The 26205-nt window shown below is 53.4% G+C and overlaps 10 protein-coding genes across 10 annotated transcripts; 4 read left to right on the top strand and 6 right to left on the bottom strand.

Moving 5' to 3' along the window:
* Positions 1-211: 211 nt before the first annotated feature.
* Positions 212-2972, top strand: CTAM01_11248 (uncharacterized protein; the record flags this gene model as incomplete). The annotated part of the gene is made up of 3 exons (XM_060527259.1): positions 212-491; positions 543-1123; positions 2472-2972. 3 exons carry the CDS (start codon positions 212-214, stop codon positions 2970-2972), a joined length of 1362 nt encoding a protein of 453 aa, XP_060378113.1.
* Positions 2973-4612: 1640 nt separating this feature from the next.
* Positions 4613-6754, bottom strand: CTAM01_11247 (uncharacterized protein; the record flags this gene model as incomplete). Its single annotated transcript, XM_060527258.1, has 1 exon — positions 4613-6754. One exon carries the CDS (start codon positions 6752-6754, stop codon positions 4613-4615), a length of 2142 nt encoding a protein of 713 aa, XP_060378112.1.
* Positions 6755-7362: 608 nt separating this feature from the next.
* CTAM01_11246 (uncharacterized protein) lies at positions 7363-8896 on the bottom strand (the record flags this gene model as incomplete). Its single annotated transcript, XM_060527257.1, has 2 exons — positions 7363-8316; positions 8378-8896. The coding sequence occupies 2 exons, from the start codon at positions 8894-8896 to the stop codon at positions 7363-7365; spliced, it is 1473 nt and encodes a 490-aa protein (XP_060378111.1).
* Positions 8897-11581: 2685 nt separating this feature from the next.
* CTAM01_11245 (cytochrome b-c1 complex subunit Rieske) lies at positions 11582-12669 on the bottom strand (the record flags this gene model as incomplete). Its single annotated transcript, XM_060527256.1, has 4 exons — positions 11582-11763; positions 11932-12082; positions 12160-12248; positions 12390-12669. 4 exons carry the CDS (start codon positions 12667-12669, stop codon positions 11582-11584), a joined length of 702 nt encoding a protein of 233 aa, XP_060378110.1.
* A 506-nt stretch (positions 12670-13175) lies between these two features.
* Positions 13176-18254, bottom strand: CTAM01_11244 (CPSF A subunit region; the record flags this gene model as incomplete). Its single annotated transcript, XM_060527255.1, has 6 exons — positions 13176-13499; positions 13551-16608; positions 16744-16850; positions 16969-17153; positions 17552-17731; positions 17873-18254. The coding sequence occupies 6 exons, from the start codon at positions 18252-18254 to the stop codon at positions 13176-13178; spliced, it is 4236 nt and encodes a 1411-aa protein (XP_060378109.1).
* Positions 18255-18536: 282 nt separating this feature from the next.
* Positions 18537-19513, top strand: CTAM01_11243 (uncharacterized protein; the record flags this gene model as incomplete). Its single annotated transcript, XM_060527254.1, has 3 exons — positions 18537-18664; positions 18736-18818; positions 18876-19513. 3 exons carry the CDS (start codon positions 18537-18539, stop codon positions 19511-19513), a joined length of 849 nt encoding a protein of 282 aa, XP_060378108.1.
* CTAM01_11242 (uncharacterized protein) lies at positions 19195-19837 on the bottom strand (the record flags this gene model as incomplete). The annotated part of the gene is made up of 3 exons (XM_060527253.1): positions 19195-19461; positions 19635-19721; positions 19787-19837. 3 exons carry the CDS (start codon positions 19835-19837, stop codon positions 19195-19197), a joined length of 405 nt encoding a protein of 134 aa, XP_060378107.1.
* A 202-nt stretch (positions 19838-20039) lies between these two features.
* Positions 20040-21089, top strand: CTAM01_11241 (uncharacterized protein; the record flags this gene model as incomplete). Its single annotated transcript, XM_060527252.1, has 1 exon — positions 20040-21089. One exon carries the CDS (start codon positions 20040-20042, stop codon positions 21087-21089), a length of 1050 nt encoding a protein of 349 aa, XP_060378106.1.
* A 532-nt stretch (positions 21090-21621) lies between these two features.
* CTAM01_11240 (uncharacterized protein) lies at positions 21622-22228 on the bottom strand (the record flags this gene model as incomplete). The annotated part of the gene is made up of 3 exons (XM_060527251.1): positions 21622-21845; positions 21913-22137; positions 22168-22228. 3 exons carry the CDS (start codon positions 22226-22228, stop codon positions 21622-21624), a joined length of 510 nt encoding a protein of 169 aa, XP_060378105.1.
* Positions 22229-24141: 1913 nt separating this feature from the next.
* On the top strand, positions 24142-25975 carry CTAM01_11239 (cytochrome P450; the record flags this gene model as incomplete). Its single annotated transcript, XM_060527250.1, has 4 exons — positions 24142-24349; positions 24507-24706; positions 24780-25784; positions 25850-25975. 4 exons carry the CDS (start codon positions 24142-24144, stop codon positions 25973-25975), a joined length of 1539 nt encoding a protein of 512 aa, XP_060378104.1.
* Positions 25976-26205: the final 230 nt, after the last annotated feature.

Raw genomic sequence — 26205 nt, 5'->3', positions numbered from 1 at the left:
CGAGGAAACGTTGGTCTGGACAAATCAGAATGAAGATGTGCATGGAATCTTGCATACGCGCCCTGATGCACGTTGGTTCCCCTGACTACTCCGGTCCCAACGAAAAGCCCCCTCATGACCTCAATCAACCTTCAATCATTTCGCAATTAACGTCTGAAGAACTAAGATCAGCCGGGAAGATTACGAAAAGAACTCAAACGCGATTTTGAGAATGGCGAGCCCTGAGATTTCCCAAGCCGCACGCCGCTGCTACAACAGTCTCTCGAGTCTTGCCCAGGAGTTCGAAAAGAGCAGAAACACATGGGAGCATGAACTCACAGAAAGAGACTTCGCGCAACTGCTTGAAAGATTCGAGCAATGGGCTGGGAACCTGGGCGCTCTTCGACAGCCTAGCTCCAAGCTATCGCTCGACCATCGCCTACGCGATAGTCCCACGGTCACAGCCTCCATTTTCAGCATGCTTGAGGACTTGAACGAGTCTGCCAAAATGGGTACGTTCCAGTTTGAAGTTTGTTTCCCAAATGTTAACGCGTGCTTTATAGCTACAGAGATCGTCTCAGGCCGTCGACCTAACAGAGTCGTGCCGACATTGGACATTACTGATGAAGAATTGGAGGAATTCGATATTTCCTCCAGCAGTTCTGAGTCAGGCGCATCTACTACTTCGAACAGCACTCGGGATAGTCGACACGGCAAACCCTCGGAGATACAGAAGCTTCTATCAGCAATCAGGACAAGCCTCAACAGCCTGTTCAAAGCTTCAGTATTCATCCGCAAATTCGCGCCCGAGGACAGACGCCAACGAGCCTCCAAAACGAAGCCTTTCGTAAACACTGCTGATTTGATGTACATCAAAGATAAGTATAGTATCCTCTGGGAAACCAACGAACCTCTGGCAATACGTCTAGCGGAGGCAAATGCTCGGCGGAGACAATACTTCAAATATCGTCAGCAACATCAAGAAAAGTTGGCTTCCCAACAAGACGACATAATCATGGGCAGAAGAGACGCTCATCTACGGGCCGAGCCCAAGCCAATTGACGGAGAACCCCTCCCACAAGGGTCAATCGTGTCTGCTATGACCAAGCCTAGCATTCTAGCAGAAACTGAAGCCACGGAATTCGTGAGAAACAAAGAACCAGAGACCCAATTTTTCGCAATTCAAAGTCCAGAGCCTGCCATGTCGGTATTCTCGATGGCGACCACAGTTGTGGAAGCTTCTGATACAGAACTTCAATTTCCGCCGATACCCCAGGAGGGGCAGAAGAGCGATTCGTTCTTGTGTCCGTATTGCTTGGAAATTGTTCTCTGGCAAACGAAGAACAAAGAAGTGCAATGGCGGCAAGTTTACGGAGCCCGATCCGTTGATATCATTACTGATGTTCATATAGGAAACATATCATCCATGACTTGGAGCCATACGTGTGCCTTGACCAGAACTGTACCTTGGATACCTTTAATTCGGCTCATACCTGGTTCGAGCACGAGTTACTAGCCCATCGTACGATTTGGGAATGTCCGTTGTGCGCTAATACGGTTCAGAACTCCGCGGACATGCAAGAACACATGCATAAGTATCATAAAAGCGATGTAGTGGCCAGTCAGCTTTCGTCGCTTATTAGCCAATGCAAGCGACCAGCAAGGCAAATTTTGGCCAGCGAATGCCCATTCTGTGACGACGAGTGGGCTATCGTTGAGCCGCACGCCGAGTCGTCTACGCAGACTGACATCAAGGACGAAATTGATAATGCTGACGTTTATGTCGATGCAGATTCATTTCGAAAACATGTCGGCCATCATCTTGTACAGCTTTCTCTCTTTTCTCTCCCACGACTTTACTCAGGTGAAGTCGGAGATTTGAACAGTGCAGGCGCTGTCCCGGATGGTGAGAGATATTCCCAAGAGGGTACTCCGTTTCGACTAGGCCAAGATCATTTATCGCGTGGCTGGCAAGTCTTGATCAAGAGAATGGGCACACTGGCTGCCATCTCTCTATTCCTCGGTTTACAAGACAAGAAAAAGCGTGGCAAAGTCTGTCCCGATCAGTCGCCTGTTCAACCTACTTATGGCTCATTACCGCCCAGTCACATAGTCAGAGGCAGAGATTGGTCCGTGTATCACAATCAAACAATCCCAAAGATGTTTGATCTCACTCTCTTACACACGGGTCAGTTGGATTCCCCAGTTCTCGACGTGTGTTTTAGTCCGCGCGGGCCTTACGTCGGAGTATGCAGCGAACGTTTGTTTCAAGTTCTTGATATTGGAACCGAGGAAGCCATTTGCATCCTAAACTCTGAAGAAATAATGGTGCCGAACCCCGAGATATACAGGATGGATTACTATGACTCCTGTTTTCATCCGAACGACGATTTATTCGTTGTATGCTCGGGTAATGATCCGATCCGGGTAAGTCCTTTCGCGCGTGCATAGATACACCTTCTCCAACAGGATGTTTATCTAACACCCTATAGGTAGTTGACATCAAGTCACAAACTGTCGTCCAAACACTTGTTGGGCATGAGCGCAATACTGTCTACAAGCTGGATATCTCAAAAAACGGCAAGCTTCTTGCTTCTGCTGGTGCAGATTCCGCAGTTCGACTCTGGAGCACCACCACCTGGGAATGTTCCCACGTTCTTCTATTTTCAAACATCGTGACCGGGGTGGCATTTTCCAACCAAAACGACTTCCTCGTCGCTTTCACTTACGAATCTAACGCGCTAGTATGGAAGACCGATACGACACCAAAGGTTGGAGTACTTTCTGAAGAAGGCCAGCCCAAACCCAGAATTTGGGAGTGCTACGGCCACACGGGTGGTGTCAATGACGCTCGATTTTCTCCCGACGACAAGTACGTGATTACAGCATCTCAAGATTGCTCTGTCAATGTTTTCCAGGCTGTAAACCAACAATGCGACGACTCGTCACAGTCCCTGGAATGTCTCCGGAAAGTCAAGGGCCACAGGGTATGATGAACCGTTGGATTTCGACTTATATTGAAAATTGACCATGCTTTTAGGACTTTGTATTGGCCTTAGAAGTTTTACCTAACGGATGGGTTTTGAGCGCCAGCGGGGATGGGGATGTACGATTCTGGGACATGACAACCGGTGGATTAATTGCCAGACTTCTCCCCCATGCCGCTTTGGTCAGGGCATTGGCTATAGGACCGACCGCGGGGGATAGGTTCAGGTTTGCAACCGCTTCGAATGATGATAGATGGCGTGTATGGTCTCTTTCTCTCACCAGACCTGGAGACTCAATGTTACAGGGGTAAACTTGGAGACTCCCGGCCCAGAGCATGAAGTTCTTGGATGCCTCTCTGCAACACGTCATCTTTCAACCATCTATCGACCAGTATTGTTTATGAAGGGCCGTTTCTCCAGAAAAAAGTATTCGCAGCTATTACTCGGATTATATGACTTGTCAATTCCATTGGAGAAGCAAGCCAAGACTTAGCGAGACGATGAAAATATCAAAGTGTCAATGAGTTAACCCGGCTACTTCACTACAATGGTCTTACAGTCTCATTTTTGTGCGTACGTAAAGGAAAATATAGTTAGTGCTTGCTGTCCTCTCTTGCATTTTGACACCTGGCCTCCGGCAGAGCAGGCAGGAACGATGTCGATGGTAACTCCTAGAATTGCTTTACCCATCTCAGACGATCACTGATATTTCTGATTTCAAGTCTGCAATACTTTAGTCATGTTACCCTGAAGATGTCAAGGCCTAAAGGTCAATATTTCGGCAAATGTCCAATGCAACCTTGCATATGGCTCTTCGGGGAGTAGAACATGGTTAGACGTACACTGCATGTGCTGCCGCATCTACCTTTTACCTCGTGTCATCTCCCCGAAATGCCGCCCCATATGTCTTAAGCTTCACTTGAACTGTTTCGTGCACAACTTGACCCAAGAGAACCTTCCCGGAGCCATGTAGACCCTTCGGCAGCCGTTGAGTGTCAATGCCGTCCTTCGGTGGCGCTGAGTGGACTGATGGCACTTCAGAACCCGGGCGTTCACCGACATATTGAAATGTTATTCGCGGCCCTTGAAACGAATGATGCGGGCTGGTCAAGTGTCATTAAGAAGCTAAGAGATGACGAACTCGACTTCATCATCCTTTGCGATTAGATAGCCCACCAAAGAACACCCGACGAGTCGAACATGGCGTAGGCCCTCCATCAAATCAACGTTGCAGCCTTACCAGCCTAAATGGACATTACGGACAAATTTTGAGTGGGCGGTTAGGCGATACATAGCAAAAATATACAAGTACCACACATAAGCTCCAGAAATATGCCCCTATTTCTAATGGGCTTTTTTGTATGTTTAGCTTCAATATGCCGCATGTACGTGACTGCCTGAAGTTTTCCGGGATAGTCGCCCGCCGAGGCCATCAAGGTATCGCTCATGACAGGAAAAGATCTGTTTAATTGGCGAAGTTTTTATCTCAAGCTACTGATTCTTTTCTTCTATCGTATTTCATAGTGTCTATGTACGCCATTGTACCAATCCTCTCAGTCCTTTTTTCTGTTTCCGACTCCGGGCCCCCTTCGTACTATCATGATGCCCACCATGAACAACCATCGTAATCGATCCCTTCATCCCTCTCAATGAATGGAAACAGCCTCAAACTCCTCAATCCCTTCAACAGCCTCCCCGTCCATGATACCATACACGTACGCCGCACCCACAATCCTCCTCATCCCCTCCCTCTCACCACTCTTCCTCAACACAAACGGCGCGTTACACCCCTTCATAACCCACACCTCATCGCCCGTCTGGCTCCCCTCCGGCACCATGGCAACATACTTGCCGCCCTTGGCCAACACCAAATCCAGCGCCGCACGCATCGGGAAGATGCGGTTAATCAACACCTGCGCCGCCGCCTCCAGAGCCTCGTTGGCTTCCTCCGCGGTGCAGCCGGACATCATGATCTCCTTTCGCAGGACATCCCGCTCCGGCCGCGCGGCGTCGAGGTCGTCCTCCTCGACGGCGGTGCAGAAGCGCCACGCCAGCTTCAGCGTCGTGACCGGGATCTCGTCCTCTTCGCTTCCCTCTCCCTCCGTGCGGAAGAAAGTCAGCGCGCGGAGGATGGCCTCGAGGCCGGTCTCGCCTGTCGGGTACTTTGAGTCCTCGAAGCCGGGGATGTTGGACAACAGCTGCGAGAGCGTCACCATGTCGCGCTTCACCCACAGGGACGGGTGATCGGCATGCAAATGCGCCGCGCGCGGCACGCCGCTCATGTGCTCAATCGTGTCGACCTTGACACCCTTGAGAAGCAACTCGTCCTCCTCGGCATTCGGATCAAACCCGAAATCAAAGTCCGTCTCGCCCGCGGCCTCGGACTCAGCCGCGTCCGCGACCGTCATGCGCCGCCAGGGTCGACGGAAGTCGGGCAGCCAAGAGGGGAAGTTTGCCGTCGCGCCGTTGTGCTTCTCTGCGATGCCGGCGTGGTCGAGGAGTTCTTCGCTAAAGGGCTCGTGGAGGAGGGTACGGCCGAAGCGGAGGGCCGTCTGCTCAAAGGTGGCGGAGTAATCCGGGCGGAACTCCTCTCTGTCGCCGTCGAGGGCGAGACCGAGGAGCGCAAAGTAGAGGTCGCGCGGGTCCGTTGCGTCGACTTCGCGGAAGGACATGAGGAGGTTGAGGAGGTCTGTTGAGCGCTTCCCGCCGTCGTCTTCGTCCTCATCTTCTGATTCCCATTCGCCTTCGTCGCCGTCGGCTCCCTCGTCGTGGTCGTGGTCGTGATCGTGGTCGCAGTCGTCGCCGTGTTCATGGCCATGATCGTGATCGTGGTGATCATCATCATCATGTCCATCCCCACCACAACATCCACCACCATGCTCGTGCCCCCCTTCATGCTCATGAGACCTCGTGTTACCCCTCATAGCACCAAGCTGATAAAACCGCAACCTCTGCGCCATATTCGCCATCAACTCCGCAGCGCTCTCAATCTCCTCCCCCTTGGCATCCACCAACGGCCAGGGCGGGTTCTCCGGCTCCTCGAGCGCAATCGTCCCCGGCCACAGCTGCGACCAGTTTACCGCCTTCTCACCACACATCATCATTACGTCCCGCGCCAAGATGAATTCCTGCACGATCCACACCCTGCGGAACCAAGCGCGGTTCCAGAACCGCGAGACGCTCAACCACTTATCGGCGCCCACGGGAGGCAGCTCCGCACCAGCACCAGTCGGCGCATCGGGGATCGGTGCACCTAAAAGGTCCTCTGCGAATGCGCGCGCGCCGGCGTTCAGCGGGTCGGGGATGTGGACGCGCCAGTACCGCTCGATAAGCTCCATTGCCTCGCTGCTGCCGTCGGCCTCTTCACCGAGGTAGGCGAGCACCCTCTGCGCGCTGAGATAGATGTCGTGCATGAGCATGATCTGCGTCTCCTTCTCCTTGCTGTCGGCCTGGTTGATGCACAGCGCATCCGCCCAGACGAGGCGAGCGCGGTCTTCGAGACGCACGCGCTTAAGGCAGAGGTACAGGCTTTCCGTGATGGGAATCTTTGCGCCGGCAGAGGTGGTGATGTGGTGGGGTTTCTCGTTGGAACCCCAGACGTAGGAGATGGCTTCATATGAGTCGGCTGATTCGGGCAGCTCGTTCTCGTGTTTGCTTGCCTCTTCGACGTAAGTGTCGATGGGGCGGGTGATGAGGTCGCCTTGGAGGGCGTCGTCGAAGCGGCCTGCTGCGAGGGAGAGGAGGCGGAAGTCCCGCTCCCCGAGGGGAGTGTATTTATACTCGGACATCATGAAGCAGGGGGCGCAAATTTTTGAAGCGCTCTCTTTCTTCAAGTTTGGTGAGTACGAATGTGTGGGTGTTGAAATAGAAAGTTTTGGTGGTGACTTGGTGAGTGAGAAAAAATCAGAGTTTGGCGGCGTTTTTGGGGATTGTGGAGTGAGATTGGAGCAGAGATCCAGGAAAACGCCTGCATGAAAATGTCCACATCTGAAAGATTGGATTCTCATTGGCAGCGACCGCTGATCCAGGAACCACGATTGAGAATGGGTTTTAAATTTGGCATTGTTGCTTTGCACTGACACATGATTCCGTCGAATTTCATTACAATAATTGCGCTTCTCAAGCTTGACTACAACTTTATCACTTTCCAGCTAGAATGGTTGAAGTTGAAATCAACTTCTTGGCTTCACATTCTCGAGTATAGTTAGAGTAACTCGATGAATTTGACAGAGTGAACATAATTATCTCACCGATTTTAAAACAAAGAAAATTGATTCATCAGTCATCCCACGTCTAACAACCTGGAGCTGTTATCCCAACATCGATAGCATTCTCGTCTTTCCAACACATACACATCTTCCCTCTCACTAGCCAACACCATCCTTTACTCAACCCCTCAAAGTCCCAAAGCAGAGTTGAAAGCATCAGCAGCAGCCTGCCCCTTCAGCCCCTTAGAAGCCGCCTCGCCCTGCTGACAAGCCGCAACAGCAGCCTCATCCGCCTGACACCGGCTCTCCAACTGCCCACAAATGAAACCCGAAATCACACCAATGTTCAACGCACTGCCGTGCTCAAAGTCGCCAGCGGGGGCAAATGAAGCCTCCTTGCGCCCATCGAGACCCTCAGCAAACTCAATACTCGGGTCCTGGCACTCGCCAAACTCAAACGCCTGGCGACCCTTCAACAGCGCCGTCGTCGCGATCCTCATCCTCCGCGCACCGCGTGCGTTCAGACCCGACGCGCGACGGAGCTTCGTCTGCGACGAGGCCGCGAGGCAGTCGTCTTCCTGCGCGTCGCAGTCTGAGACGGAGATGTCACCTGATCCAGAGTTCGCGGCGTTTGCGCAGGCGTTGTGCTGGACCGCGCAGGAGCGCTGAAGGGCTGCGCCGGCGTTGAGGAAGGTTGCGCCGTTGACGGAGAAGGGCTTGTTGGCGGAAGGGTCCGAGGTCACAGGTGGAGCGGGGCCGCCGAGGGTGCCGGTGAAGGTTTGGACGTTTGTCGTGCCTGTGGCTGCGTCGGCGGTGCTGTTGTTGGCGTTGGCGTCGGCATTGTTGTTGTTCTTGTTCTTGTTCTTGGATTGGCGACGGGTCATCTCGGAAGCGGAGGCGCCGGTGCCCTCAATATCGCGCTGGGAGAGGATGGTACGGCTCAGGACGCTTTCATTGCGCGAGCGGCCTGCTTTGCCGGTTGAGTTGGCTCCGCCGGACTTGGCGTTGCCGGCACCTCCAGCAACAGCGGCATCAATCTCCTCTGGGGTGGCGTCCTTGACAATGAGGTTCTGGCTAAAGATGCATCCCTCCGTATCATTGGCATCGTCGCAGGTGTTACCGGCTCCGGTGTTGTCGTTGACCTGCCTATACGTTAGTCTTCTTATCCTATGAGCTTGCACCTTATCGTTGGAAACGACTTACATCACCAGGCTCGAAGGTACCAGCATCAAGTGCAAGCTGCGGATCAGCCCCGATGGCAGAAAGCTGCTTAGCAAGCTCAAGTGTAATAGCCTTATTCGTCTTAGCTGCCCCATCCGAAGCCGGATCCTGATGCTGGCTCAGCGCCGCAATCTCGGGGTTCGCGGCCGTCTCGCTACACAGCACGCTCTTGAGCCCGACTTTGCCCGTATTACGCTCCACGGCGCGGAAGACGAGCGCGCTCGCCATGCCGTCGACGTCGCCCGCAGCCTTGGCCGTGGTGAAGGCCGAGTCGGCCGTCGTTTGGTGCAGGCAGTCGAGGTTGGTGACGTCGCCCGCGCCCGCGGCGGCGGCGGCGTTGCCGAGGAGGCCAAAGACTGCGTCTTGGATGTTGTTCGGGTTGTCTTGCTTCAGGAGGGCGTTGACGGCACGAAGGTACTTCTCGTGGGAATGCTCTTGGGGCACTTCTGCGGCGGCGAAGGCGACGAAGGCCGCGAGGGCAGTGGAGGTTTGGAACTTCATTCTTGCGAAGGTTTTCGAAAGAAGACTCTCGTTTTCAGATTTTTTTCGAGAAGGTAGAGTGTATACTAATGATTTAAAATGTTCAAAAGAAGGGCCGGCCCAAGAGAACACTTAATGGACAAAGAGCCTAGAAAAAATAAAATGAATGATTTGATAGAAATACAGAAAGTTTCCAGAACTGAAACGAAAGAGAAGGAAAACGGTGATGGCTTGAAAGACAGAAAACAATCTCTTTCCTCAACCGTGGAGCAAGAATAGCAGGCGCCGAGTTATATACAACATGCTCGCGGCAACCCCATCATCTACACCAGGGGAGGGGTGGACAAGTCTCAGAGCCCACCAACATCTTGGGTTCGTCTCATGGCCGCGACGTTGAATCCTTCCCCTGAGGAACCCGCTTGGGAAAACCAACGCGTCGATCAACGCAACGTTGGTAAGGTTGACTCTGCCGGGCTCGATGATGCGGCCTTGCTTGGCAGAATCGTCAACAAGAGAACCCAGAACGGAGGCGCTGGGGTGGAGTAAGGGGAACCGTCGGCTGGACTGCCCTCCGATACGGTTTGGCCACGACAGTGAATGGACTGGGGATAGGAGACGTGGCGACCGTTCGACGTGTGCGAGCCAAGAGTTCATCCCGTTCCGGAGAGACGGGGCGGCGTGCCATGCGGCTCATGGTCCATGGTAGCGTACGGCTCGATCTGTTTCGGGAACTGGGCCGAGACTCGAGTAGGACTGCTGCGTAGAAGTGACGGGGCTGTCGAAGAGAATTGGCAAGGGTAGAGGAGATAAGAATAACCGGGCCTCATTCTCTGCGACGGTCTTGGTGGAGGCAACTCAACGAATGCCATTGATCTTGCTGACCAGGTCTCGATCCGACTCAAGCTGGAGGATGCGCTCGAGCACATCGGCCGTCGTGATAGAATTTCTCCCTCTGCCGAAAACCGCATGACCAAATCCATCACTCGATGAATTTCGGTACCGCACTTCCGAACAACCTCACTCGGCATCTGCCTCTGCCATAACCAATATCAAACTCAAAAGGAGCCTCATCGCCAGATCGTCGTCCAAGACATGGTCCCAGCTGCCCCCAATCGGCCTCCACCGACCCCCTGTCCTTGGAGGGGGATGCTGAAGTTGAGCAGAGTTTGAGGATCTTGCAAATCAGACGGCACCCGTCGCGGAACAGCGTCTCATCCACTCTTTTCCTGCCGTCTTTCTGTGTGGCCTCATTGGCTCGACCACGTTCTGTTTGGCAGAGGTGTGGGGACTCGGAGCCACAGGGGCATGGGCCGGGGGTAACGGGCCCCCTCCTCCAACTTCAACCTGCCAACTTATTCAACTTCTGTTGTTGTGAACCTTGCTCGCTTGCCAAGGTGATGAATTGTTATTGTTCTCTCGTCCAAGTCGGACTTTGCGACACCAAGATCGATCAACCACCTGCCGTCCCATGTTTTATCGTGGCCTGAACTTTGAAGAGCACCTAGATCTGCCTTAGCTTAGTACCTTTACTATAGACGCCATCATTACCGGATGTTCTGTCCGATTTATGCCTGGCGAAAAGTGTCATCTCATCAAGCCGGCAAAATACGTCGATCTGTTTATGCCACCTGCTCTCAAGGTTCAACCGGACCAGATCCAAGGACCGATGGCGGCGCCCGTGCACTTGAAAGTCCGATTATGAAGCATTCTTCCCTTTGCCTTGGCTCTTACTCCTAGATTGTATGCCACTCTAAGCTCCTGGCGAGGAAACCGTGTCGTGATATCCACCTCTTGAGCCATGATGCAAAACATGAATGCAGACGAATTTCCCTCTCTGCCATGCCTTGTCAAACTCAGCCGTGGTCACCGCATACCACAACAAAAGCCCAGCGTGAGCCCCCGGGCCAATGATCAGACAGTCATCCCACCCTCAACTGAGGGCAAGACATTGTTTATCATGCGCCGTACGATTTCCCGTCTCCGAAAATGCCCAGACCGCTATCTGCCGAAAAGGTGTGGCACCCATCCACGCGGGAATCGACTGTGCTATGTGATAACAGTCTCGATAGTGGGATGCCGGCTCTCAAACCAGTCACACCCGGGATCCTCGCTCCGAACCAACGCTGACTTGTCACATGAACACGGCCCAGTCTGATCGCCCCCCGTCACATTTGTTCCGAACCGTGATCTCTCCAAACTCTCGTAAGATGACGTCCGGGCTCTGGCCGGTCACTTGACGACTGCGACGTCGTCCACTTGATGCCGCCTTCGAGTCTCGGTGCCGGGGTATTGGTATTTCGAATGCTAGTTTCGTAGTTCTTTCGGTCCTTCGGCTTCGGCTTCTTCTCTGATATCAGCTACCTGCAACATCATATCTACCTGGCCAACACCTGCATATTGTAAAGTTGCGAAGACTTGCTTGTTCCTGGACGCTCATTGACTTTTGTACATTTGGCATTATTGCCCTAGGGACACGTCTAAGAAAAAAGAAAATGGACACCTCTCTCTCGTCTTGTAGGAACCCAAACCAGCACCAGCTCGGTCTCCGATGCAAAAGAAAATGTTGTTCTAGTAGTTTGTTGTTGCCATCATTTCGGCCAAAAGCCCTCCCGCTTCCCTCGAAGGAGTGGAGGGGGGTTTCTGACCTCCTTTCGTACTCTCTCTCCCGCTGCCGTTCGTCCTAAATACTCATACAGGTGATCCCGCTTAACCAATGACCAGCTTGCCCTCCTCGGGGAAGTCGTACTCGGGGATCTCGAGGTTGAGGGGAGCGGGTCCCTTTCTGATACGGCCGGAAATATCGTAGTGGGAGCCGTGGCAGGGGCAGAACCAACCGCCAAAGTCACCGGCCTCGCCAATGGGGACACATCCCAAGTGTGTGCAGACACCTAGGAGACGAATTATTAGCTCACGTGCGCCAATTCGGGGGTTGTGTTTTGGTATGCGGTTGCTGAAGAGACTTTCGATCCTTCATCTCCAGCACTGACTAGCTGCCGAAAGGCCGCAATATCTCGCCACCAAAAGAATTGAATCGATTGTCGTCAAAAGATACGTACCCAACATGATGAGCCATTCGGGGGTCTTGACACGGTCGTCGTCCTTCTGGGGGTCACGGAGGGAGGAAACGGAGACCTTGTTGGCCTCGTCGATCTCGGACTGGGTGCGGTGGCGGATGAAGACGGGCTTGCCTCTCCACTTGATAATGACCTGTCGTCCAAAAATATCAGTACGGCCGTCTCAATGTTGCATACCGCCGCTCAGCTTTGTCAATCGGGCCAACTCACGTTCTTGCCCTCGGGGATGGTGCTGAGGTCAACCTCAACCTTGGCCATGGCCAAAACGTCGGCGGAAGCGGACATGTTGACGAGGAATTCTGCAATTGACACCGGTCCGTCAGCCATTGTTTTCTTTTGGTACAGTTTCCCGTCCTTTCCGTTATCCCATGTCGTGTTTCGAAATCTCGATTTCGGTGTCTGTGGTTCTCCTCGGGGCTACGGATGGAAGTATTCCCTACCCTGGACGGTGGACTTCGCGCCGGCGGCGGTGATGGCGCCCATGGTGCCGACCATGAAGTATCCGAAAAGCTGGTTGGTGCCGGCAGAGCCCTTGCTCATGTACTTGCTGAAGTCGGGGATGCTGCTGCCCTTCTGGGCGCCCTTGAAGGGGCTCGAGTAGCTCGTAGCGGTCGAGTCGTTCCGGGCGGCCGAGGTGCTGAGCGCGCGCGCAGCCGTCGACGGGCTGGTGCGCGCGATTTGCCGCAGGCAAGTGCGGGAAACGTGTGCGAGGGGCGCCATCTCGTAAATCGGAGGAGGAGAGGAGAGGGTTTGCGGCGGCAAGAGGTTGTTGCGAGGTGCAATTGGGGAGAGGGATGACGTTCAGTAGGAGAGCGTCTTTTTTCGTGATGCCCGTGGTTTGAGGATTGCCGAAAGCTTTCTGGCTGGTCGCCTCAGGCAGAAGGTTCTGAAATTGGTGCTTGTTGATTGGTTGGTGGGTTCAGCTGGGACCCGGCCCTTTCCGGAGTGGCACGAGTGATGACTGTGACGATGTGGATAGATGCAAATCCCCCATTAGGAAAATCAACATGGAGACAAATTTCTATTTTGTTCATCCCCAGATAGTGGATTATGATTTGTATGTCTTCCACAACATCAATTTGTGAGGCAAGAGGATAGAACCTCTGCCACCACCCAGGAAATGTCTTGCTTTGCACTATCTTTACTTGTAGCCGTGGGCGTCATTCATTTCAGGTCCATTCGCCCAACTCCATGTTTCTAAATATCCTACATCATCCTATTCTGCTTTAATGCATGCGCTTCAACTCTTCTACCAAGTTGCGCATATTCTCAACCGTCGGCCCAAGTCCTGCAACGACGGCCTCCTGTTTAGCCTCATCCAAGTCTAAAAACCGCTCAATCAGCTCCCCATCGACAAAGCGGAAGGGCGCATCTGCCGCGCGCTTTGCATTCCGGAAACCACGCCATGACATGAATGAGAGCCCGGCACCCGGCGCATTGTCAGCTTGACCCAGTGTCTTGACCACTCCGGCCAAGTTCTCTTGAAATTGCAATAGTAGACTTTGGTGCTCTGGCCTGATGTCGGCAAAGACATACACCGATCCTTCAACCTAGGCAAATGTTAGCAACCGTTTACCATGGCCGGGTGAAAGTCCACTTACTGTTGCGAGGAACGCCTTTGGCACGATCGGGTCGTTCTCATTCGGAACAATGTCGAGTGATCGAATCTTGTTCACTTGCTCTCCGAGGTGGAATTCACTAATGACTTCCATCTGCTTCTGGTCATGCTCTGTCGGCGCGTTGGGGTTCCTCCGCAGTACCATGAGATTGCCTTGCGCATCGGACTCGAGCCACGAATGCTCTTCCAAGTGACATACTGATGTGGCCCAAATGTACTGAAAGTGACGAGCGCGCTCTACAAGCTTGGCTTTGTCCCCATCTTGTGCCGGGATGAACTCGACTAGGGTCATCGACTGCATGAGATCAGCGACCCCAATCATGTTACCATTGACATCAATGTCAACCGGGAATGTTGAAGGGCGGAAAGTAGCCAGCTTGCGGAGTGCTCCAGATGTGCTCGACTCTTCGGCGTAGTCGTAGACCACTACCGTCTTGCTTAATCCAGCGACAATCTTGTCGCCCATCACTCCAAGACTGCGACACGCGCCCTTAAGCGCGTGGCTGACTATCAAATAGGGGTTCTTGTCAGAATCAACGCCTAACACCAGAATCCGACCCTTGATATCGCTGTTCTCATCAACCTCCGGGTCTGCCAGATAACTTGTTCCGATAATGAATCGTTCGGCAGGCTGCCCCATACTGTCGGGCAACTCTGCTCTGATGACGCTTTCGACCATTTCGGCTGATGTGGAGCCATCCAGGTGGAATGCCTTGCCAACAACGCCAAGAACCACCTCGTCGACCAGCTGGAATGAGCTTGATACCGCCTCTTCATTGTTGATGAGTTCTCTTCGAATGGTGCCTATGCCAAAAGCACGGAGTGCTGGCGAATAAGCCACTCTTCGAACCGTCTCGCGTAGAGGAAGGGGATTGACATGCGTTCTCCTTTCCGCATCGATGTGGGCGATCCGTACGTTACGATCCGTGGCGAGGAAGATGGCATCTGGGAAGGCTTCAGAGTCGAAGGGGGCGATATAGGTCACGTCTTCTGCAGTTGCCGCCGAGTAGATGATTCTTCCTTCTGAGCTGTAGATCAGACTAGAGTGCTCGGTCGTAGCAAATACATTGCTGATGCCTTCGTCGTCTGGTCTTGGAAGAACGTGTAGCCCAGCTTGTTTGCTACCCAAGGTGACGCTTTTGCGACTTGACAAGGAGAAGTCATCTTTCGACACGTTGAACGACACAACCTGACCATCTTCCATAGCGACGAACAGCGTTGGGCCGAGAAGGTGTGGTGGGTGCAATTGCACAAGAACCATGTCTCTAGGAACCGAGACGCTGTCGTCGGTTTGCTTGATGGTTTCACCCTGAAGGGCGTTGAGCGTGCGGAGGTCAATTATGGACACAGAACCCGTTGCCCAGAAACCTACCACGCCGACATGGTCGAGATCGCCGGCTGCATGTACGCAAGAAATTTGGTCTTCCTCGCCCCCAACGCCGCGGCCCAAGACTTGCTCTTGAGCTGCCAAGTTATCGACCAAGTTCAATGATACCAGAGAGGTGCCGTTGATAGACAGCAAAACCCATTTGCTGTTGGCAGAGGCATTGACAATGGTCTTGCCATCTGGTACCGACCAACTGTTCAGAGTAACGCCGCTCTCCAGATCGAGCAGAGTCACGATTGCTGCGGTGACCTGAAGTAATTGACCACTGGGCAATGTTTTTGCGATTAGAGTAGGCTGGTCCAAATTGAGCCCGTGAAACTCAAACACTTCTTCAATACCACCCTCGGCATCAAAGCTGAAAACTCTGGTTTCCGTCATGAAAGAAACCACGAGAGTGTCAACTTTTTCAGAGCCGTGCGACTGTAGACTGAAGAGACCTCGGGCATCCTGCAGGTCTTCAAGAACACCAATATCTTCCAGTCCGACACTGCTTCGAATACTCCGTAGACTGCCGTTTTGATGGACACCACAGCCGGCGACGATGCGAGCTTGGCCTGACGAGAAGGCGTTGCCAATCTGGCTGTCTCCAGCGTTTCCCAAATCCATGATGGCGAAGTCGAGAATAGGTGCAATATTGGGAATGGTCTGCACAAGCTTCGTCGACAATTCTTCGAGATCCACCTGTAGTAGTTGCGAGTCGCCGTAGTGAGAGCCCAGGAAAAGCATGCCGTCTCCCATATACACTAGACACGATGCGCGAGACGTTACTCCAAGTGTTCTGACAGTCATTCCGAGAACAACAACACCCTCGGTCTCAATCGTCAGAAGGTGAAGATTGCCATAGTCATCAGAAAGGAAAAAGTTTGTGTCATCATAGGCAGCCCATGCCACGAATATGGCGGGACTTGCCATTGGACTTTCCACGACAGACTGCGTCAAGGTATCGACGTAAACCAGTAGAGTTTCGCCAACTACAATCAAGCCACCCAATTGTGCCTTGGCCGCTGAAGTGTCCCTTTTGTGGTATCGCTTAACTTCATCCTCGATGATGTTCACAGGAATGAGGATACGGGCATAAGGATCCTTGATCTCGATGTCGAGGTCTCTATTGCGTTCTGGATCGAACCTCGAGACAGCTGTGTTCTTATCGTCCGTCATAAGTCTGTATATGGCGAGTCGCGCGTCCTCTTTATCGATCTTGGACTGGTACAAGAAGGCAACGGTGGGATGACCAGTCTCGGTGGGCACAAAGATGCTCGCCTTCATGAAGAGCTCGGAGAGGCGGACTTGTTCCCATGCATCGTCAAGGCGAGCGAGCTGTCCTTTCCTAGTTCCCAAGCGCATGACGTTCATGACACCCTCCCATAATTGCATAGCCATGAACCTGCCTGTCGGATCGACTAGGCACTTGTCCTGGCTCTGAGCTTCGCGCATGTGAGGCTCGGCGGTATCCTCGACGACCTGCTCCGTGTGTAACCTCTGTGTGGCAGAGTCCCATCTCGCCGTAAAGTATTGAAATCGATCGGTACCGACGAAGAGCAGGTCAGCTTTACTGTCCCTGGGTCGCAGGCGCTGGAGGAGGAGGATGGTGCCGTAGACTGCGGCAGAGCCGAGCAAGTACATATCGGTGGGCGTGATGCGCCATACTTCGAGTCTGTTTGATCGTCTTGGAGCTTGTCAGTATGAGGCGATAAAAGTCCAAGTTCGCCTCTCTTCTTGGGTACGGCAAGCTGTAAATGGGTAAAAAGTGAAGGTAGGGAGGGGCAGTACGGCAGGGGAGCAGACTCACGCTACCACCAAGCTCTCGCTTTCATCTTCCTCAGACAGGCGTATCCTGATGGCCTGGCGTATGCTGCTTGGTCTATGGATGGGCGCGATATACGACATGGTGCCGGTCTGTGAGGTGTGAGCTGCAGCTATGTCAGGTAGGAGCTCTGATCCCACGCGATGGCAGCCATGGACAAAAGAGACGTCGTGGGGGAAGAGTTTCGATTCAGTCGGTGCTCTTCCTGACGTCGGAGTTTAGCAGTGCAGGTCCGGGCCCCTCCAAAGCAGCAGTGAACGGCAGGTTCGATTTCATCATCAATTCCAGCGCTGACAGCGAGAGGGAGGTGGGGCCGTGAGCTTCGGCAGCCCGTAGGTGCAGGGGCCACATGCCGCCCGACCTTCCACTGTCTGTCACTGCAGTGCTGCACCTCACTAAAAAGAACTTTGGGCAACCTTCCGTGGAAAGCGGGAGTCTGGCGTGGTGTTTCTTATGTAATGCACACTGTCCGGATGCCCGGCCAAAGTGTAGAGCCGGACAGTGAATTCACAGTGTTTCCGCCGACGAGAGGTCCTTGCACATTCTACCTATCGGGGAGGCCCAGCAGGACTGCAGTGTGCATTTGTTTCTTCAGAACAGCAAATTAATACCTTAACTACGGATGTGTCGCTCTCCGGCCAACCTCGCCTATCAAACCACCCTCTTCGGACTTTAACATAATTCCATAAGATCACAATCAGGAAGAACTCAATCTCGAGCCGCCGTTGGTTCATCCCCTCCGTCTGAGATGTCCAATATCGGATATTCACCGTTCGACCGGCCGCTCATGGACATCGTCGATTGGGAAGCTCCCAGAGCATCGCCCAGTTGATGTGAGGCTGCTCCAAGCCATACTGGCTAAAGTCAATCAGGTACTCGTCGATATCCTTGAACCCGACCTTTTGGTACAGATGATGGCCAGCTCTTGAAGACTCGAGATAGGCCGGAACGCCCAATCGAACAGCTTCCTGCACTATGGGTGTCATCAACTGCCACCCTGCTCCACGTCTTTGGTGCTTTGGGTCCGTCACCAAGATATGCAGATCTGTCGTCTGCGTTAGCTGTCATTCACAACCGCCACACACGCATCAAACGTGCCATATCCACCACTTACAGACGACCTTCTTGCCACCCATCAAACGCTGGCGCATCTCGTCCAAGCCATGGAACAGTTTGTTACACGCCTCCTCGTTACAGCCAGGTCCCCAGACACGTGGTTTTGGCACCGGCAACCCTTCCGAGTACGCATTCCACTTGCTCCAAGCAATGATCGCCTCGTCGCCAGAGAGATCCGTGTCCACCGCTTTGTGGAAGCGCACGGTTGTGTCCTCTCGAAACTGTTTGGCCAGTTCTTCAGCTCGAATCCCCATGATATCCTCCGGCATGGGTCCGGGGAATAGGACTGGATCAAGTGGGCTCCCCGAGAACGCCAGTTTCTCAATCTCGGCGCACCGCCGAAGATCACTCTCCAATACCGGCTGAATTTCGATTGGCATGTTTTCTGAATATGCTGCGCTTCCGAATAGTCTTTATTGAAGGTTGAGCGACGTACTCGAACTTTTTGTCGCGGAGAAGACTTCACCTTTACTTGTACACCTGTACAGACCATGCCGGGTGCCTATTATGCGGGGTTCTTCGGCGTCGGGTCCCTATCCAGGTCTCGGCTCGGAAACCAATCGGTCTGACTCATCAAAGGATTCGTGTTGTTTTTCGTCACCCTATAGAACAGTCTCTCGGTGACCGTCTAGGAAGCTCGTCAACGAGGGATCGTTTCCTGCATGCATCATGCGCAAAATGGGACATCTCAACAAGAATACACAAGGTGGCAAACTGTCAGAATTTGTCATTTCTGGCAGCTGCAGAAGGGATATGCAACGCTTATATGCAACTCCATTTTAGCCTCAAGGTTTGTCCTTAGCACCCTTGAAGACTTATTTCACCGGGGAAATGTTGAAGCCATGATCGCTCATGTGACAGTGAGAGGCTATTAGATGGGACCGGCCGCGTGCTATTTCTCACCAGAAGGACAGCACATGGTCTGATTAAACACTGTATTCATGGTTCGTCGTTTATGGATCATGGATGACGGTTGACATGTCCATGCTAAGCTAATGAAGCTTTGATTCTTAGGCAGGGACCGGAAAGCTATGTCCATCAAGCAGCTATGTCGTTTTCGTGTCGTGGACCCAGACGTCGACCACCAAATTTACGTTCGGAGCTATCCAGCCATGATAGTAGAGCCTCATTCAAGGAGTTTGCGGGGATGTCCCGCCGACGTCAAAAAGTTCGGATATTCTTGATGCACAACCAATGGGCTTGGAAAGCGGAGAGATCTTGTCGGCCGGGGATGAGGAGGCGCAGCGATACATGCGCGCATCACCAAATTCATCGGCAGCATTCGTCAAAATCGTGTGTCCACGAAACACGTCCGAGCATTCACCTTGCGTCCCCGGTCGACTGGCATTGGCCACATTTCGACAACAGCTTGGTGTCTCTTGTCGTTCGTCTCAAGTATGTGGCACTTGACGGCTGCGTCCCGGAGTGTCTCCTCTTGAGGCCCTTGAGAGCCTCCCCGAGCTCCACAGGCCTCGATGTCGTCGCCGCTGTCGACATGGTGCGGTCCGTTTCATGGCTCCTGCAGCCCAGCTGTCGCCGCGGCGCCAGGACCTCATCCCTGTTGCATCGGGACCTTGCCTTCCCTTCCTGCACCGAGTTGCGCGCACGGGTCAGGGGTTTCTTAGCCACAGAAGCTTAATCCTCCTTTCGGCCGCCGGTTCACGATCGTTTAGCTGTCTTGTACCTGTCAGACTGTCAAAAGTGGGTAATGGCTGCAGACCAGTACTTCCCGGCCGAGAATCACGGACGTCAACACAGACCTTTGTGGTCTGTATCCAGAGGATCCTTGCGTCGGGGACGCAGATGCTGGAGTCGCGAAGGCTGCTTCCCAGCCTGGAGACAGCGTTCTCAGGTTGTGAGCTACTGCAAGCTCAAGGATCGTTAACTTCCTCACGGTACGGATGTGTCTCACGGTTTCACGTTCCAGGCGCAGACGGGAGCCAACGAAGGTCCATCCTCCCATCTTGGTCCTGGATGTGATCTGGGCTTCAATCACCACAGACTGGTTGACCAAAGCTTATAAAACTGTTCGGTATCCCACCGGAAGAGAACGTCTTTTTGGAGCATCAGACAAGGATCTTAAGAACAATAGCTTGGTTATTCCCAAAGCCTCAATACTTTCTTCGAAAACCTTCAGACCCTTCGTCTGTTATCTTCACATCAAAATGGTTACCATGCGCCTGACCCTTGCTCTCTTCGCCCAGGCGGCCATCATTACTGCCGTACCTCTCCAGCCTATCCGAATCATCCAGATCGAGGAGAGAGCTGCAGGTGATCTTGACACCATTGAGCGTGCTCTGGCTCCCGTCTCCGAATCACTTGCCAACGTCGATGCTGCAGTCCTCTCTTTGGATGGAGGCCCAGTCACGGCAAACAACCTCCTCATCTTCTCTCAGCAAGCCCAGGTGGCTACCGACCAGGCCACAGTCGACATACAGTCTGCTGGTGACCTTAGTGCCTTCAGAGCTGCCAGGCTGCGCCGCACTACCGACGCTCTCATCGATCAGACGACTGTCACCGTGAACGACCTAGTCTCCCGCAAGCCTGTTCTTGACAACCTTGGCGTCAGTGGTGTTGCATTGGAGTCCCTCCAGAGGCAGAAGATTTCCAGCATGGCATTGACGGCTGCGCTTGAGGAAAAGGTTCCCAGAGTCGGGCAGAGAATCGCAGCTGAGGGCAGGGCTCAGATCGAGTCCGTGATGGATCAGGCAATCGCAATCTACTCTGAGCCCGCCGTCGCTGCTGTCCCGGCTGTTGCTCCTCCTCCTGCTACGCCTGCCAACCCCAACGCCATCCCTATCGCAGTTCCTCCTGCTGCTGCTCCTCCTGCCGCTGCTGTTCCTGCACCCCCGGCCGCTGTCCCTGCTCCTCCTGCAGCTGCTCCGGCCCCTCCTGCTGCCGCTCCAGCGTGGCCCGATCAAGCTCCTCAACCTCCTGCCGCCGCTGTCCCGGCTGCTGACCCCAACGGTGCTGTTCCTCAGGCTGGAACTCCTGCTCCTGTTGCGGCTCCTCAGCCGGCGCCCGCAGTCGCTGCTCCTCCCGCTGTTGCCCCCGCTCCTGCTCCTGCGGTCCCCGTCGCTACAGTTCCCCTGGTAGCCCCCGTCCCGCCTCCCCAGATCACACCTGTTTCCGGCCGCAAGGCCCTCAAGGACAAGAAGAAGAAGGCGTCAAGAATCAACGCGGTTGAGGTCGAGGGCGAGACTGCTGAGCAGTAAGCGCATCTATCAGTGATGATTATGAATTGGAGTTTCAAGGTACCACAGGCGCAGGAATTGGATTGAATGGGTTTACTTCAGAATGCTATAATATCATCAAAAATAGAATGATCTAATGCATATTAATGCACATCACAAATGTTTGCTTGAGAAAGCATATTTATCACTCAGTGAAAGCCTCATAGAGTCATAGACCAATTGCGCGTGGTCTCGACTCTCCCAGCCCTGCCACCCTAGACAAACTAGCTATACGTGAAAGTAAGCTAAGAGCGCAGGGAAGTGCAAGATTGAGACTGAGCGTACATAAAGTTCGATGCCATTGACTGGGCAGATGCTACCCTACTGCAAAACACGGCATTGCAGATCACAACAGCGCCATACATAAAACACAGAAACAATTTCAATTGTGCAGCAGCACCAGCAGCAGAAGCAGCAGCAGCGCGGCGCTAATGCAGGAGCTCAGCGACGCTAGAGATTATCGTGACTAGTTCCTTGTGGAATCTCGCGACGGATGGCTCCGCGTCGACGACGGTCAGCTTTTTTGCGTTTGCGGAAGTCGTCTACCACAAGTGAGGTTGTGGTTTCGAAGGTGAGGAAGCGGTTTCGGATTGCTTGCATCTGGTCGTCGAATCGGCCGCGGGGGAGGAGACGATGGAAGCTTGTTCCCGGAGAGCATTGGAGTAGGTACGAGGAGGGAGGTTATGGGGCCGATGAGGGCTTGGAAGTGCGTTGATTGTTCTATTGATCTTGGGAATCCTTTTGGTGTGGGTTTAGATCACCTTCTGTGGTACAGAATTCCCGGGGGGTTGCAGAAGCAGCTTACCATCTAAAATGAACACTCTTGTGCCACCCTCCATCAACTTTGTGATTCGGTCTTTGAGAATAGCCATTGTGATTTCAATTGGACCTATTGTGCCTGCAAGCATGTTTGCTCTGATGATGTCTGCGTGGGGGCATTCTTCCCCGCGTTCCATCTCCTCGCGGAGGACGTCGCCGATGCTGATGTGCGAGAGGTTGAATTTCTGAGAGAGGGGGCGGCATTGCGTGCCTTTGCCTGAGCCGGGTCGGCCTAGTATGCTGATCACGACTGGCACTGGGTTGTTTGGTTCCGGTTGATGTTTTTCATGTGGTTCTTCCATAGTGTAGGTATCGTATGGATTGGAGTTTCAGGACAACATATTATTGATCCTGAAAAGCTGAGAAAGCATCACCGCATCGAAAAAAGACTACGAAGTTTTGCAATTTGACGAATTGAAATCATCAAGGTTGTGGGGTAAATTCTTGATCAAAGAGGTTCAATTAAGGTTGTGTTGGTTTTCGTTTCTGTTGGTTTGGTGTTTTGTTGGTTCTCTCGTTTCGCGTGATGCAAATACCCATGCTTGCCACTTCTGGCCGGGCAGAACACGATTGAATATCATCTGGTTCAAGTCATATTCAATTGGGAGATGTGACCCAAGCTATTTTGTCATTTCTTGTTGTCTCTTTGACGAGTTCCTTGATTTGTGTGGTTCAATGTCACCACACAGGAGGGTAGATGTTTGCTGGTGCAACCTCAAGTGAGGTTCGGGAGTTGACAAAATGACGGGGGTTTCCTAGGCGAACAACTGGGATGTCCGCTGCTCGCAGTGGTTGATGCAACGTGGGGGTTCGAATATTTCCCCTTCTGGGATCCCGCGGGCCCTCGGTTCCTCCTCGAACCACGGGAACCTCAAAACAACGGGCAGTCAAAAACTCGAGTCCCCCTCTTATCGCCAACCACGCATGAACCGGCCCATAATTAAGGCTTGTGTTAAGTGCAGCTTAGGCGCCAGTTGAATATGTGTTTCAACGACAAATAATCGTGATGGGTAAACGGCATTAGGCTCTCTTGCGTTGATGCCTAGGGAGGGATGATTACCTAAGGTCTAAGGTGACGGTCGGGAGAAATCCGAAGGTCCGGGAGCAGAGCAGCGCACGGATACAACATTCACAATAGTGTCGTTTTTTGTTTTTTCATAAAAGATATCACCGACAGAACATTGCTTTTGTACGCCCTGGGAATGAGACTCGAACGTTGGAAACCGAGCACGATCAGCTGAGTGAGATCGAGCCCAATCAACCATTTTCCTGGACAAATGCCCCTCAAATGAACAATGGGATTACCCAGTGGCCACAATACCAAGCATGTAATCTGGCCTGAGGTCCACGTCATCTGGACTTTTGAACTCCAAAGTCCCCTTTCCTTGGCCGGAGATCCATCTTGGACGGAGTTCCAGACCTCGTCATAACGCCGGTCCACGATGCTTTACATATGCAACAGGACTAGATGGGAATAAGTTCGAACTCTTGGCTACACACACCAACTCCAAAGTTCTCCAAAGTTCTCCAAATCACTTCAATATCATTGGAGATGAGTACGCAGCCCCGTTTGCCCCCGTATCCTCCTCACCGGTTGAAAAAGGGGGCCAAAGGAAAGGAAGGAAAAAGCAAACCAGATTGTACGGTTTACCAGAAACGAACAATATGACGCCGAGTGGCTTTTTCCCGACTTTTTTGCTGAATCCCCGATGGGGCCCTTGGCTGTCGTGACCCTTGACTGCATCCGGGGTCCCGGTCCAACGAGGGTCCCTTTCACTCCTTATCAATTATCTCATCGTCAAAGCTCAACGCTCAACTGCCGTTCAGCCCCTTTCCCGAGAACAGCCAGCTGAGCTCCCAGCCCAGGGAAAAAATTAACGGGATACGGGATCGGCACGCACGACTCGACCTGACATTTCCCTTTCCCTCCCTTCCCACCCCAGTTCTTCAAAGCGCCACTGCCCACTATGAGGCCCTCGCGCCCAAGCGAGATGATGGCATGCCATCAGATTCATAAAATCCCACGAGGACCGTAGGCCCCGGTACCGAAGCTAGACAGGCCCCCTTCGAAGCGCTCTTTAAAGTTCCTGAGCCGCCGTCCCGGGACTACTACATCTCAGGGCCAGTTCCCAATCCCACATGTTGATCACCTTCCCTTTTACTCCTTCATACATCGCACTCTTCTCATACTAAGAAGGACTTGCGACTGACAAAGATGGGTCTCATTTCACAACTGTACAGCCTTCGTTGGCTCTTTGCGGCGATCTTGGTAGCTGTGTACGTCGGCCAGAAGATCAAGACGTATAATCGACTCCGAGCGTTCAAGGGCCCGGTCCTGTGCGGCTGGACGGAGGCGTGGCATGCCTGGGCGATTCTGACTTTCAAGTCTCACCTGAAGTACGATGAAGTATGCAGGAAATACGGTGAGCCTTTCTTCCTTCCCATCCGTTAGGGTTTCTACCCCAAGTCCTCTTCACCGTCTTCTTCCTTACAAGCGTCGTGATCGGCCATGCTGCCAAGTTCACGACATGGCCCGAGCTGAACATGAAGGAAAGCCCAATGCTGAACCCATCCTCTTAGGGACGATCGCTCGCGTCGGGCCGAACGACCTGATCACATCTTCGCCCGAGCTTCTCGTCTACATGAGCGGCATCCGGTCGCCGTACACGCGAACGGAGTGGTACTACCGCGCGTGCCGGCACATGTCAGAGAACGATCACGTCTTTAGTGAGATGGACGAAGAGAAGCACAGGGTGCTGAGGCAACGGATGGGAGCCGGGGTACGTTTTTGACGATCTTCACTTACCTAGTCTGATACGGACCATGCCAGTACTGACGAAGCCACCATCAAAGTATTCTGGAAAAGAGAACCTGGCGCTAGAGGACTCGGTCGACACACACGTGTCGGAGCTGGTTCAGCTCATCCGGTCAAAGTACATGTCCACAGAGTTCGCGGCGCGACCCATGGACCTGGCCATGAAGATGCAGTACCTGACGCTCGACGTCATCAGCAACATCAGCTACGGCAAGCCCTTTGGCGACCTGCGCGCCGACGAAGACATGTTTGGCGTCGCCGAGTCAGCCGAAGTCGGCATGACAATCTTCACGTACAAGATCGGCCTGGGCCTCTACAAGATCCTGCAGAAGCCCATCGTGGCACGCCTCCTCGGCCCCAAGGAGACGGACGCCTCGGGCTTCGGTCGCATGTTCGCCAACGGCCGCGCCATCATCAAGGAGCGCCTGGCGCGCGACACGGAGAAGCGGTCCGATATGATTGCGTCGTTTATCCGGCACGGCCTCAGCGAGGACGAGATCCTTTCCGAGACGACGCTGCAGATGATTGCCGGGTCCGACACCACCGCCGCGTCGCTGCGCATCATCATGCTCTACCTGCTCACCCACGCCCGCGTCTACGCGAAGCTCCAGGCCGAGATTGACGCCTACGTCAGGGACGGGCAGGTTGGGTCCCGGCCGTCGGGCATCGTCTCGGACGCGGAGAACAGGCGGATGCCGTACCTGCAGGCCGTCATCAAGGAGGGCATGCGTGTGCATCCGCCCGTGACGAACATGGATCCCAAGCGGGTGCCGGACGGAGGCGACACGGTTGTCGTGAACGGCGAGTCGGTGTTCTTGCCCGGCGGGACAAACATCAATGCCGCGGCGTGGCCGATGCACCTAAGCAAGGAGATTTTTGGCGAGGACGCGGACGAGTTCCGGCCTGAGCGGTGGTTGTTGGAGGAGGACGAAAGGCGGTTGGTGAATATGCATCGGGTGCATGAGCTTATCTTTGGATATGGAAAGTATCAGTGCCTCGGCCGGCCCATTGCGATGATGGAGATTGGCAAGACAATTTTTGAGGTAAGCCGAGCAGAGCATCCCTTTGCGCACCTCCTGAATGACCTGTGAGCTGACATATCGAACAGCTAATGCGCAACTTTGACTGGTGCCTTGCGAGACCTGACACACCATGGAAGGAAGCGAACCACGCCGGCGTCTTCACCCACAACGATATGTGGGTGCTCGCTTCCGACCGTCCACAGTTTCAATGAGTCAATCTCGTGTTCAATGGGTATTGGGGTGACGGAGTCTAGGAGTAGGTCAAAGAGATCCAAATAAACGGACTCGGTAATGTGAACATTGGGATTCGGGGAAACAGAACCCTAGATGGCTGGCTAAGTCTGTTATCGTTTGGCTGGCGCGCGTTTGGGGGTTGGAGCTGTGTGTTTCCGGACTAATTGACGGCCGGCGGAATTCAGTTTGATAGATCGTGGCTGCGGCG

This window comes from Colletotrichum tamarilloi (assembly GCF_030869305.1).
Source record: "Colletotrichum tamarilloi strain Tom-12 chromosome Unknown Scaffold_59.1, whole genome shotgun sequence".
In the NCBI taxonomy this organism is placed as follows: domain Eukaryota; kingdom Fungi; phylum Ascomycota; class Sordariomycetes; order Glomerellales; family Glomerellaceae; genus Colletotrichum; species Colletotrichum tamarilloi.
Note: the sequence above shows the minus strand (reverse complement) of the source record. Positions and strands in the feature narration are given on the sequence as shown.